This window comes from Lepisosteus platostomus, chromosome 8 (assembly GCF_059453375.1).
Source record: "Lepisosteus platostomus isolate fLepPlt1 chromosome 8, fLepPlt1.hap1, whole genome shotgun sequence".
In the NCBI taxonomy this organism is placed as follows: Eukaryota; Metazoa; Chordata; class Actinopteri; order Semionotiformes; family Lepisosteidae; genus Lepisosteus; species Lepisosteus platostomus.
This window is the reverse complement of record NC_142618.1, coordinates 38,542,223-38,555,993: the sequence shown is the minus strand read 5'-3', so window position 1 is coordinate 38,555,993 and position 13,771 is coordinate 38,542,223. Positions and strand designations below refer to the sequence as shown.

Below are 13,771 nucleotides of genomic sequence, written 5' to 3'. Positions count from 1 at the left end.
TTGGGGACAGAATTCCAGAGCTTTGAGGCAGAACAAGAGAAAGTCCGGTCACCCATTGTATGTATAAATATTCTAAATAAATAGAAGAAGATAAATGTGTTGACCAACTTTTCAGCTATAGTCAGAGACAATAAAGGATAGAGTCTGCCTATATTTCTGTGATGGAAGAATGTTTTTACAATATTTTACACATGTGGGTCAAACGTCATGCTTAAATCAAATATTACCTGAAGTTCTTCAATTTCGATAGAATTTCAATTATAGTGCCATCTACAAATAGGGTTGCTGCATTAGCTTTACAAAGTCGATGAGAGGTGCCAAGAAGCATCAGTTTTGTCACAGTTTCAGTGAAGAAAATTTTGAGTCATCCAGGTTTTTATTTAGAGATGCAATTAGAGATAGCAAATATGGCCACTTCAGTGTCAGGTTTAGTATGGATGTAGATTTGAGTATCATCAGCATAGAAATTATCATTCAGACCATTTGACCAAGTGGGAACATGGGAACATGGAATAGTAGAGGACCTACTATAGAGCCCTGAGGAGCAATAGATTTAATGATCCCATCTTCAGAGCTGAAACCCTGAAGAGAGACAAAGTGTTGGCAGTCAGTAAGGTAAGAGTTGAACCATTTATGAACAATCTTAGAGACTCCAAACATAGTTTCAAGACAAGAAAGTAAGATGTCATGGTTAACAGTGTAGAATAAGGATTGATAGAGAACCAGAATCAGAAACCATAAGAAGATTGTTACTGAATCGAGCTATACTTAGCACTCTCTGGCTTTATTTGCTTCAGGGACCTTTAATGAAATGAAATGATATATTTGCGGAATATGAAAACCATTATTGGTCTAACTTTTTTCTAACTCAGAACTCTGATTCTAGTGTATTACAGCTCTACTTTGGAAACATTATGTGAAATATAATAAAAAAATGGAAAATATTTAAAATAAGAAGTAAAGAGAAAAGTGATTAGTACAACTGTGTTTTGTACTGTAACAAAGAAGATTAATACCAGAAATCTTAACCACTGACAAGTTTAACCTTTAGGGCAATCTAGTTCACAATGGGGGCATTACAACACTACTTTGAAGTGAGAATTCACCAAAGAGATCTGCACTTTTTTTCTTCATTACTATAATAAGTCAAAGTTATCCATCATGATAATCACTCATTCAGATAGCTCTAGAGAGCTAGAGAGTAAACAGCTATATCTACAATTCGGACAGCAGGACCTTTTCTTTTTATATTATCAAAAAGACAGAGCAGAAGAAAATACAGTGACCTAGTTAGGATAATACCTGATCAGTAATTTAATGTTAGATCTTAAACTTCCTTTTAATAAAAAGGTGTACCTTTTAATAAAACTTAGTGAGGACTACTCACCCTCCTTACTATGGCAGGAAGATTATTGGTGACAACCTGTTCTGTAACTGTTTTAGGAGAAAACAAGATTTTATTTATCCTTAAATAAAGGAATATTATTATATTTTCCTTATAATGGACATGGGAAATTTTAGACAAACATTTTTGTAGGTTTCAGGGTGGTAAGGGTTACGTTGCAGTGCATTGTTTTCATTGAATGGGGCAGTCCAGTGAAAGCTGACTGTGAGCTAGATGCAGTTCACCCTCCGTGATGTCTCTTTCTCTCAGTTACACAGGGTGTTGTTGCCAAAAACATCTCTACAGTTCATTCTGTTAGTTCTGCATTTCCCTTTGTGTCCTCTTGTCACATTTTACACTTTGTATTCAGATGTGTGGCACATTGAACATACTTTAGCTTCATTGGTATGGAAGATGAAGGAAGAACATTTCTATTGTGTATCATGTATTTCTTTTTATTTCAGACAAACAATTCAAGGTGTTTAAGTCATATACTCTCTTGGCATTCTTTTCATATTTTAATGTTATCCATGTACAGTATCAAACTAAAATATTTGTCTTCATTCTTAAGTTTAAATAATTTTGATAATGTTTTCTACTCTTTTTGCTTTACTTTTTGTGTTTTAGAATTATGTGATTGCATATATTGTGTGCTGTGTATTTATTAAGTTTCATTCGTGTCTCACTTACTATGAAATCTATGTCATTCCAGCTCTATGATGGGCCAAATGATCAGTACCCTCTCATTGGCACTTTCTGCGGTAACACACCACCTCCAGCCAACACCACATCAGGACCCAGCTTGCATGTGGTCTTCCGATCGGATTCCTGGGTGGCACACAATGGCTTCCAGATGCTGTGGTACCAAAACGGTAACATGGATTCCAGCTATGGGATCACTGCTAAGCCATTGCTCAAAACCGAGTCCAGCTTCACAAACAGGGCTTTAAAGGAAGCAAAAAGCTGTTGCTTCACTGAATTCTTGCTTTTTTACTTTGCATTTAACAGCAAAGAGATTTTTGAATGCACGATGGTTTTATTTTTGTTTATAATTGTAAGAATTAAAAAAGAAAGGAATAAGGAAAAAAAAGAATCCTTTGCAACTAGAGATGTCGGAACACATTAGCTCCTTGTTCGGGCGTGGCAGCTCTTTCAGTACTCAGTATGATGGATTGCATAAAAGCCCTCCCTCTGCAATAACTTCACACACTCTGTTGAGTCTAGATTGCTTCTTTTTGGCAGCTGCCCTCTGACTCAGAGGCCCCAAGAGGGAGAAGGCAGTGTGAATTTTTCTCTTTTTCTCCTGGTATTTATTAGCTGCTTCCTGTACATTCATTCTTCCATTCTTTCCTGGAAACAAACAAAGGCTACAAGATTTTTAAAATGACAGGATTATAGGATTTTTGTTTTCAATCTAAGTCTTTTCTTTTTGAAACTTTCATTCCGGAATGTACAGAATGTTGTAATGAAATTATTTAATCTATGTAACTTTTCCCAGTCAAACTCAAAAGGTTAAGGTGAAGTTTTGTGGAGTTTGCTGTACTACTTAGGATAGGACGTGGGAAAGACTGGTCCCCAAGTAGAAAAGTCTGACATTAGACTGATGTTACTTTTATTTGAAGCCTGATGTCATAATTTGGATTTAAAATTATTTATGTTGAAAGAAAACTTAAAGTCACAAAATGAAGTGGCAAAACTAGCTAGTTGATCACTGATACTTTATCTAAAGGTTTCTTTAAAAAAGGACATGCTACATCAAATAGGAATAGGTATAATATTTTGTTACTAAAGCCCACAGCTGAATCAACTCTACTTATCTCTTGTCTCTGCAGTGTCCAGAGTTTTTGCTGTTTGTAGTATGACAAGATCATAGCTACCTTTTAGTCACACATCTCTCACATTACACTGCATAATCAATGCAATTATCATTCTGGTGAAGGATATCCTTGAACTTTTGGAGAGCTTTGAGGATCAAGGGTTAACTAAAACAAACCAAGTTGAAAGTGGATATGGTCTAGTATAAAAAAATGGAGGTTCTGTGTCAGCTTCCCATTAGTTCCAATTCAAAACCCTGACATGCAAGTTTTATAACCCACATTTGTACAGCAACCAATAGAAAATAACTAAATGTGAGTCCCCCCTTGCCATATGGTTCCTTAATTACTAACATTTGAGCCAAAGAAGCAGAAGGTCAGTAACTTCTTTATTTTTGCAACTTTTTTGTTTGTTATTCAGTTTCCTAGCAACGGGTCTCGGGACAGGGGCATTTGTAGATTTTTAGGAGGAATAAGGGATTTGTCACAGTCATAATGTAGAGGAAAGGACCATTTAATATTTTTCTGAAAGTTACTCATGTTTTCCAGCAAAGAGATATGGAAAAAGAAATATAAAACATATCAGTGGTGGGTTCTGTGGAAACTCCAAGTCTCCAGTTTAGGTATTTGGACTGGAAACCCAATATTCAACTGTTATATAACTTCATGTTAGCCATGATTACTTGTCTCTCTTTAGCAACTATTTAGCACCTTGTCCTGGTGAAATTTTTAATTAAAATCCAAACCAAAAGAACATCAGGTGAAAATGTAACTAGATATTTCATATTGCGATATTGCGTGGATTGCTGCAGACAGTTGTGAATTGAAATCTTATTGATGGGAAATGAACAGTATCAGAACTTATAAAAGTGCAGGCAGGTGAATCTTATCTAGGTAATAAACTCCATATTCAGCAACATCTTAACAAACGTCTTCCTTTTCTTTGTATTTTTGTGAAATAAAATTGATTTCTGAGAAATGTATTTAACTGTAATTTAAACATGTTAATGGGAGAAATATATAAGAACATAAGAAAGGTTACAAATGAGGGGAGGCCATTCTGCCTATCTAGCCTCTTTGATATTTATTTTTGAACTTATCCGGGGTCTATTCCAGCTATTTTGTAAAAGAAACCAGGGTGTTGGCTTCAACAACTTGGCTGAGCAGCTCGTTTGATACAGTATTTCCACTGTTTTTTAAAGAAATTTTAATTTTAATTTAAATGCAGTTTCATGTACATGTAAAAATACATAAAATGATATATAAAACATTGAGAAACAAAGAGAGGAAGACAAGATACACCTGTCATTAAGGGTCTGGCATTCATTTTCTTTAAAGTATTGAGCAAAGGGAGGCAGTCTGTGAGTCATTTCCCTCTGGTGTGATCCATGATTTCTGGGTAGGGCTTGGGCTATTTTTAATAATTGGATGAGAATCCTGTGCTCCAGCTCGTGCATTTTAGTGCTAGGCTTGCTCTGTTTTTGTTTCGGCCTATATCTCAAGTCTCAAGCACTGTTCTAAGAATTGGTGCACACCTTACAACTTCACTGTCAGGAGAACATTGGGAGTTAAGGAGTTTCAGCTGAGATCTGGGTTGCAGGAGAAAGAGTCCACAAAAGCCTTGTTCTGCAGGCCTGCCAGCCACATTTTTAACAGAGCTCATTGATGAATAGTCTTAATTCTATATGAGAAAGTCATTTGGAGTACAGGTAGTTTTGGTAAAATATATAAGGGTTTTCACTCAATGTAACGGAACAACATTACATCTAAGGTTCTGTGCCATTTCCCAGCTAGTATTGTAAATGATAATACAGTAGTAAAGGTCCAGTTTCTGTAAAGCAAAAAAAAAACACATAGAAGCTTTCATTTGATTTTAAAGAGTATAGTGTGAGTGCAAAGACAAAGTTTAAACAATTTTTTAGGCAAGAGAGTTTTTTCTGTGGTCTACAGGCCAAATTAGATTTTTTTTGCAGCTTGACTGGGCTTCAGCAGAATGGGTGTGTATTTTTTACTTACGTTTTTGACAGGAATAAGCAATTATGACAAGTAGTGCAGTACTGTCTGGTAATTATGTTTTTCCACATGGTCTCCCTGGAGACTGGAAGATGATGCCCTGTACTATGTCTGGGGTCTGCTACTACTGAGAAGTACTGTAGTTTTAGACTTGTCAGATATTGATTCCAATTTTGCAGATTTACGATCCTAGAAATACTGATGCTCATACTGATTTTGCAAAGCCATAATACTGAGGAGTGACGTTTAAAAAAGCAGAAATTTCTCTTTATCCATATTATGCTCCTTTTTTCCTGCCTGGTGAGGCAGTGAAAGTAAAAAAGAATAGGAAAAGACCTGGAAATGCCTGGGGCAAAGATAAGACTATATCTAGTCATGCTGGTAGTATCACAGTGCACATGGGCAATAATAAGCAGCTTGTTTTATGATAAATTTTCAATAGGTCATTCATATTTCTGAGTCATCGAATTATTATATGCTTCATCTGTTTCCACTTAATGAATATATGAATATAGACTTATTTTGCTTCAGGCAAATACTTTTGAAAGTAAAAGGGCCTCTCTACTGGGAGAAAGTAAAGCTTTTCCTAACCTTCCTTATTTTCTTTTCTGAGTCTTGCTATTGCCACTGGTGACCTGGGACTCTCCGACAGTCTTACTGCTGTCTCCGGCAACTCCAGTGCTCTGCTTTGACAGTCTTACTGTTTTACACCAGTCTTAGAATATTATCACATTCAGATTCTAGTTGGAATCTGTGTCAGCATGTGTTGCCTGCAAAGGAACAGGTTAATTCAATGCTGAAAAATGGAGCCTTCTTCAGGTATGAAGGAAAGAGGTAAAGTACCCACTCCATAGCCAATATGCTGCTTCTCTTTTCTTTAATTTCAGCATGGAATTAACCTTAACCTGTTCCTCATAATCACAATCAGCATTGAATGCAGACAGACACTATCTCTTGGAAACTACCAGTTTGGCTTGAGTATCTTAAAGTCTCAGGATGAAAAGGGCTTGGTCAAAAAATTATTTTGATACAAACTATTTTAATTAAACTGATAAACGCCTATATACAGTTAGCAATTCTAATGTAATGTTATTTAACTCTTAAACTCTTAACTCTGTTGGCTACCCAGTAGAAATGATGGAATTCTTAGTGCCCATTGTGATAGGCAAGAGAAAAAAACACACAGTTTTGTCAACCCAAGGCGTGTGGTTGATATCAAATTTAGATACTGCAATTAAGTTTCTTAAAATCAATGAAGGGCCTAATCAATCTATCCGCTTTCTGTAAAGCAATTAGTGGGCTATACCATTGCAAATTTGAGTCTTCATTTGCTTCCAACTCATTTACACATTTTTTCAATCTCTTTTTGTGGTATCTGTTGCTTATCATACAGTACTTGACCTGCATGCAAATGTCGGAAGCTGTCTATGGTGACTAATTAAATATATCTATCCTGGTTGTTCAGAAAAAACATCTCTATAAATGATGAGAGCTGGGTTTCTTTATTGTACAAGTGTACCTGTCGTGCCTGTGCCCTAAGAAGATGATACTGTGATAATCGTAAGATTGTGTTCACTCGTGTCCTTAGGTCCAGGTCATGCTGTACCTCAGACTTGTGGGGAGTTTGATTATTCTCTCTGCTTTCCATTAGTAAATCCTGCTATTTATGAGCAACAGTAACCGTTGGCAACACCTAGGATATAAATACTGGTCTATAATTTGGAAGTCACTGGTACGATAATCCACTCTGTAAAGTAGATAATTCCATAACTGAAACAGGATACTGCTTGGCACCCCAGGGTTTTATCGGTAATCTACATAGCATATATATATGCTATGACACCTGAAGAAGGCTCCACGGCCGAAACGTTGTGTTCTCTTTCTTCTTTTTTTCAGCATGGAATAAACCTATTACTTGTTCCTTTGCAGCCTACGCATGCTGACGCAGCTACCCACCTGAACTATATATATATTAGCCCTCATGTGATATGAAATATATATAATAGCCCTCGTCTCTGGACAGTTCCAAAGCAAAGTTTACTACAGGCTCAAAATGTTGGCTTGGATGGTTCTCCTCTTGGTTGACTTCCTGGTCAGAACTCCCTGCAGGAGGTTCTAAGGCCTTCATCGGAATCCCTACCCAAGCTGTCAGCAGGAGGTGGCACTACTGATATCTCATCATTGTCCTTCCTTGAAGCTGAGAGATCAGCCCCCTTCTTTTATTTCCCATGTTGCATTGGGCACTACGCAAATTCTCTTATAATACATTTTCCTGTGAATTGTCAGCATCACTGTGTGCAGAGGATACCACTTCCTCCCCTGTGAAAACATTGTATCGGAACCTATTTTCCCTTAACCCCATGCCTCTTAGGAAAGGCACTTGTGTTTGTTCTCCCTACAGGCATTTGTGTAGGTTCTCACTACAGCTGGGGTCCAGGAGAGCCTTGACTTCATATCCTCCTACTTTTATCAGTATCATGACTAGATCTGTGCTAGAATGTAGTGAGTACTAGCATGCATCTCTTCCCTACACCTGAAACCCCAAACTCTTCTATTTCTATTGAAGGCACTCAAAGATTTTGCATCCAGCAAGTCCACAGTGCCAGCTCACCACCTCCATTCTTCCAGGGACCCACTCATGGGTTTCAGGTGGGGTAAATGAGGGGGTCAGGAGCACTTGTCAGAGTGACAGATGGCTCCAATCAGGTGATCATTAGAGCTGGCTCCTTGTGACATCTAGAATTTAGTTCCCATTAATATTCCATGTCACCTTTGCAAAGTCCTATAATTACAGTTGTGAAGGATTTATAAACCTTCATGTTACTCTGTCTGGAAACCTACAATTCTGGGATGTGTCAGCAGAACATCATAATTAAACATAATTTGTGTTCTAGTCTGTATTGTTTAAGTGAAGGCCTCTCTGGGGATATCACATTTTCTATAAATCATTAATACACTGCAGGTAAGGGCCATAACAATGCAAGCTTTTTGGCTGGAGAGTTATTTGAGAGACAGGACTGGTAGCAGAAATTGTTGCCCTTTTTACGTGTCTAATTAAAACATTACTTCTAGTCTACAGGCCCTATTTCCTAGGCTTAATGTTAGGTGCTTCAGAATTAACCATCTAGTGTGAAGGACAGCATTCAGTAACACTGGGTAACACTATTCTACAATTAATGAAATGTCACCAAAGCCTTTTTACCCTCTGGTGTAAATTATTTTAGAAATAGCAGAATAGAAATAAGACCCGCAAAATTAAATATGCTCACAAGATGAGAATAATCATCTGTCAGTACAGTTACAGTTTTGTACTGGCAAACATAATCTAGTAGAGTATCTTTCCATACAAAGAATGGTTTATACAAGTTTATGCAACTTGATTGCATTTGCACTAATTAATGCAAATCAATGAGTTGTTATCTCAATTTCCACTCAGCTTTGTAAAGTAGTTTATTTGGCTAAAGTTAGACCCACAAACTAAAGAGTATATTGATGAACACTGATGGTAACTTGGGAAGTGTCACATAGAAGGATGAGTCAAGCTCAGACAGTCAGATCACACCAGTCATCGAAAAATATGTGAGTCAAAACCAAAAATGCTCTTTAAGGGCATATTCCCCAAACATATGTAGGTATGTACCAGGTCCACCCCATTTGTATCTGTGACAGGATTAATTGGGAGCCACTAGTCTGGTGTGTACCCCCTTTGTGCAAGTTTAAAATTGATTTCCTGCTGTGCAGTTTTTAGAGGAAGAGAAAGTATTATCATCTATTGCATTCCAAGCAATAGCATCCACTTGTGTTTTCTATATCTCATATAATGTTAACAAGGAAGGGACTTATGTTAGATGAACAAAGAAGGTCATATAGAAAAGAGACTAGAGCCCCGGTGGTGACTGTTGTGTTGGTTAGCCACTGGAAGAGAGCACAAATCACACACGTCCGATTCCCTGCACCTTAGTATCATTGGGGCCAACTACAACAGCTGCTCACTTGTACCAAAAACCTGGCACACAACAAAAATCCGCTTTAGGAGGGCTGGGAGAATTCTTTAATGCAGGTATTACTAAGGAGATGTGATTCTTTTCTCCCTCTCTCTGTGGTCTGCAAGAGAGAGAGAGAAACACAGCCTCTACAGATGAGTCACACAGGCCGTTTAAGTAGCAACACCCACAGCTGTAGTTCATTAAAGCACCACGTCGCCACAGCTGGTTTCTTAAAGGCACACTGACTGAAGGCCTGTTCCACCCACAATGTAGTATGTAAACTATCTTATTGTAACAACTAGGCTGATTACATTCAGGGTTTTATAACCTTGCATTTAAACAGCTATAATTAAAATAATAAAATACATTATCATTACCTGACATTATTTATTAATAAAGGAAATCAAATAATTTAAATAAAAATCTAAATACCCGACAAAACCACTATGAGAAAGTTTTGCATGTCTTTCCTGATTTGTGATGCTTTTATTATAATAACATTTTTGGTAGATTGCTGTATGGTCCTCTCACTTGCATAAATCTAGTTATGCTCCCCTCTTAAGCAGATTTTGAATCATTGACAGTTATTAAATATTATGCAAGGAATTCAGGAAGGGGGAAGTGAGACTATTAGCACAGCAATCAGCCACAGAGGATGTGAGATCCTGTGATGCATTGTGTTTAATCATGGGGAAATGTATCATTTATCAGGTGTCTTTTTTGAGGTAAAACAGCAAAAGGTGGTTATTTCTACAAATGCATTAGTGACACAGTGCATAAAGTCTTAGCTTTGCAGCTATCCTCTGACAGTAGTGTGTTTTTAGCTTTGTCAATGCAGCTGAATTATTGTCTTTAACTAAAAGTTTAACTGACTGGGGAGTCAGGGGCGTTCTAGAATTAGCTCATTGGCTAATAGGTTGATTCTCATTCTTGGTCTTTTTACAACAGAAGAGGAATCAACATTTCTGTTCCCATGTATTTGCAGTTATCTCTTCAGGAAAGCACTGCTGCAGGGAGATTGTCTTCGCCCAAAGCTTCCTGAGTCAGAACCTTTCTTCTCCCCAGCCTCTGGGTCTTCTCCAGTGAGCCCCATTTAGGACCAGGAATACATGGGCAATCTCCCAGAAGCCAAATACAAACAAAACAATTTATCTTTTCACTTTTTACTATGTGGCTTCTTATAATGAGGTTGTTCTTGAAGCTTTTTATTTGTACCTCTTCAAAAAAAGATGCAGTTACAAGACTTGTTTCATTGTCTGCTGTTAAATGTAAAACCTAATTTTCTAGTGTAAAATGCTCAGATATCTTCTCTTCTCTCTGTGCAGGATGTGGGGGAGACCTCTTTGGCCCTCAAGGCTTCTTCAATAGCCCTGGTTACCCCAACAGGTACCCTGACAATCGTGAGTGTATCTGGCACATTGAAACAGCCCCTGGAAGCAGCATCCAAATCACCATCTATGAGTTTGACATCGAGTTCCATGCTGACTGTAACTACGATTTACTTGAGGTACAACTCTTGTACTTATTTATATTTTTTAATAAATATATTCAAAAAAGTTTAAATGATCCCACATTGCCTACTTTTATAATAATCACATCTATGTAATTTAATTCAAAATGTCCTTCTGTTCACGATTCTAGGCTATTATTATGAAATCAAAATTCCTTTTTATTCTTTTTCTATAACTAGAAAGGACAACACTTAATATTTTGATAAAGCATTTTCAGTTGTCAGTGGGATGGCTTTTCGTATTCTTCATACTTTCAAGGAGAAATGTACAAAAATTCAACATAATGCATTCTTTAATATTGTTCTTTTCACCTGTTGCCACATCTCTGTTTTAGTATGCTTTGCTATTAGTTCACTTTGCCTTGGTTGTTTTTGTATTATTTTAGTCAGTACCTTGGTTTCTGGTTCAAGGAAACATGATTCGTGCAGATGAATGTGGTACAGTGCAGAGGCACAAACACTTCCTCTGTTCTTGCCAGTGTTTTAGAACAGAACACAATGGCAGGAAGCCGGGACTGGAACGGTTAATAATACCACCATCCACATCCCCTTTCTGCCCTTTTGGTTTTTAAAATCTGGTGTGCTGTTTTATCTTGCTTGTCCAATACAAAGTACAGGAAATGCTGTTTATTTTGCAACTTATAAAATGTAGTGAGAAAACGCCTGCTATGAAGCTGACTCAGAATTAAGACAAAACTGGTATTTATATACTGTATTGCCTTACTGGTTAGAATGTTCTAAACTCCCCCACTTAGAAATATTGTGTTGGAGATCTGGTCACAACAAGTTCAGCTTGAATGGAATGTAAAATCTGCTCAATGTTTATCCTGGTCCCATCCCAGTCTTGTACAATCAGATTGAGATTTGCGAATAACGCTATACAATAGGGGCGGGGTCCTGGGTACTATTCTGCATCTGGGGCGCTACAGTATATGTGTGGAGTTTGTACTGTATGTTCTTCTTGTGTGCATGTGTGTTTCCTGTCACAATCCAAATACTGGTAGGTTAAATTTGCTTTTGGGAAAATTGGTCCTATTGTGAGTATGTGCGTGTCTGTGTCTGTGTCTGTTCTGCGATACACTGGTGTCTCATCCAGGGTGTATTGTGCCTTGTGCACAATGATTGCCGGGATAGGCTGTGGCTCCAGCTTCCCTGCAACCCATTCTATCCATCTTTTAACTAGTTCATCCAACCCTGCAATTGTAGCTTTAATTTGATTTTGGATTTCTAATTGTTGGCTGGTGAGTGCATGTACAGTATGCTGTGCATATTTAATGGAGAGATACTGTGTCTAGTAGTTTAAGAGAGAGAATAAATTAAATATCATAATATTGAGATCTTATGCAGAAGAAACTGGAGGACAAAAATCCAACCTCACTCAAGATCTTTCTTATTAGTGGAGAACTTATGCAGCTAAAGGTAATTCTTTGGCGATGTACAGTGGTGTGAAAAAGTGTTTGCCCCCTTCCTGATTTCTTATTTTTTTGCATGTTTGTCACACTGAAATGTTTCAGATCATCAAACAAATTGAAATATTAGACAAAGATAACACAAGTAAACACAAAATGCAGTTTTTAAATTAAAGTTTTTATTATTAAGGGAAAAAAAATCCAATCACTTATAATCACTGTACTGAAATATTAGAGAACATCAAGAAGGGATGTGGTATCTGTGTCTGCAGATAATATTCAGAGTTTGGTTGCCTTAAACAGGTACCACCAACCCAGCCCTGGGACCTGAAAAACATTAATTAGAAGTAATCAGTGTTCAAGTGCCACAGAGGCATCATTACTGTACTATCAGTGATAGCTGGGGATTCTAATGAAAAGGAACTCTTAGGCTGAGCCCTGTGAATGTGATCTTCTCGTACTCTCCTGTGTGATAACCCCTGTTGATAGCAATAACAAGGGCTCAAGTCCTTGTATCTGTATCTACCATCTGTGTCTAAAGTGACTCAGGAATAAACCACAAACTCCTTATGTAATCTGTGTTATTTCAAGTACAAAACATTTGTTTTCACCGTGAGATGTTCTAATATGTCCTGTGCTTTCTGTTTTACTTATTTAATCCTTACTTGTTATTTAATTTGGTTGCCGATTGTTTGCATGGTATTGCAATGCAGGCAGAAGATGATTAAGCAACTTTTCAGCTGGAGAAGTTGTACGTTTACAACATAACTTTGTTTAATCTCTAAATATCTGCGGATGCAGCTGTTTCCAGAAAAATAATCTTTTGTCATTGCCTGCTCAATGATGCATGGTTTAAGTAACATACCCCTTCACCAGTCCTTGTTACTCAAGTCCTTTCTGCACCTCAGTCCACATATTTGTTTGTACCTTTCCTTGTGCATATCAGAAGGGTTTTTAGTTGAAATTACATAATATATCACATTGATCTAATCATTCTAGTTCACATTAATAATAATAATAATAATAGATACTGATCCCATAACCTATGCCATGCAGTGGATAGGTCCAAGACCCCAAATGTATCAGATGTGTGTGGGGTGCTTATCTCAGAAACAGAATGCTTGAGTAACCATGAAATTCCCATTATACTGTATTTCAATCATTATTCCCCCTCTAATATTCAACACACATTATTACATTATAAAATAAAATAACAAATAAGCAGGTAAATGTGCCTGGTAACAGTTCGAAATGTTGATGTGATTTAAAGACTATTTTGTCTTCCAAAAGACCTACACAGCTGAAAATAATAATGAAACTAAAATAATCTTATATAAAATCTTTTGTTGAAAGTGTTTCAAAGAAACATTAATATTTATGTACCATGCTTCATTTTCCTTGGGTGTTGAGGTCAAATGAAGATATTAATAAAAGATACTGAGTAGAATCAGTGTCTGTTGGAGTTTGGCTACCAACTATATTAAAGCTTCCCCATATTGACTGTGCATAGTGATCAGTGGCCACTGCTGAACTGGAATTTTGTTGCTCACAGCTTTGGAATGCTGACTTCCACTGTAAAAATCAATAGAACCAACTGAGCAGAAGAGTTCTGAAAAACAAAGATTAAAAAGCTCGCTTTGTGGATGGTATACCAA

General features: G+C 37.1%; 1 protein-coding gene across 1 annotated transcript in view; it reads left to right on the top strand.

Annotated features, from left to right (window-relative positions):
- cubn (cubilin (intrinsic factor-cobalamin receptor)) overlaps window positions 1–13,771 on the top strand; it is a 128,812-nt gene that overhangs the window by 43,935 nt on the left and 71,106 nt on the right. Inside the window, exons 28-29 of the mRNA XM_088643354.1 lie at window positions 2,097–2,256; window positions 10,523–10,704. Coding sequence (XP_088499480.1) covers window positions 2,097–2,256; window positions 10,523–10,704 — 342 coding nt within the window. The remainder of the gene's footprint in view (window positions 1–2,096; window positions 2,257–10,522; window positions 10,705–13,771) is intronic.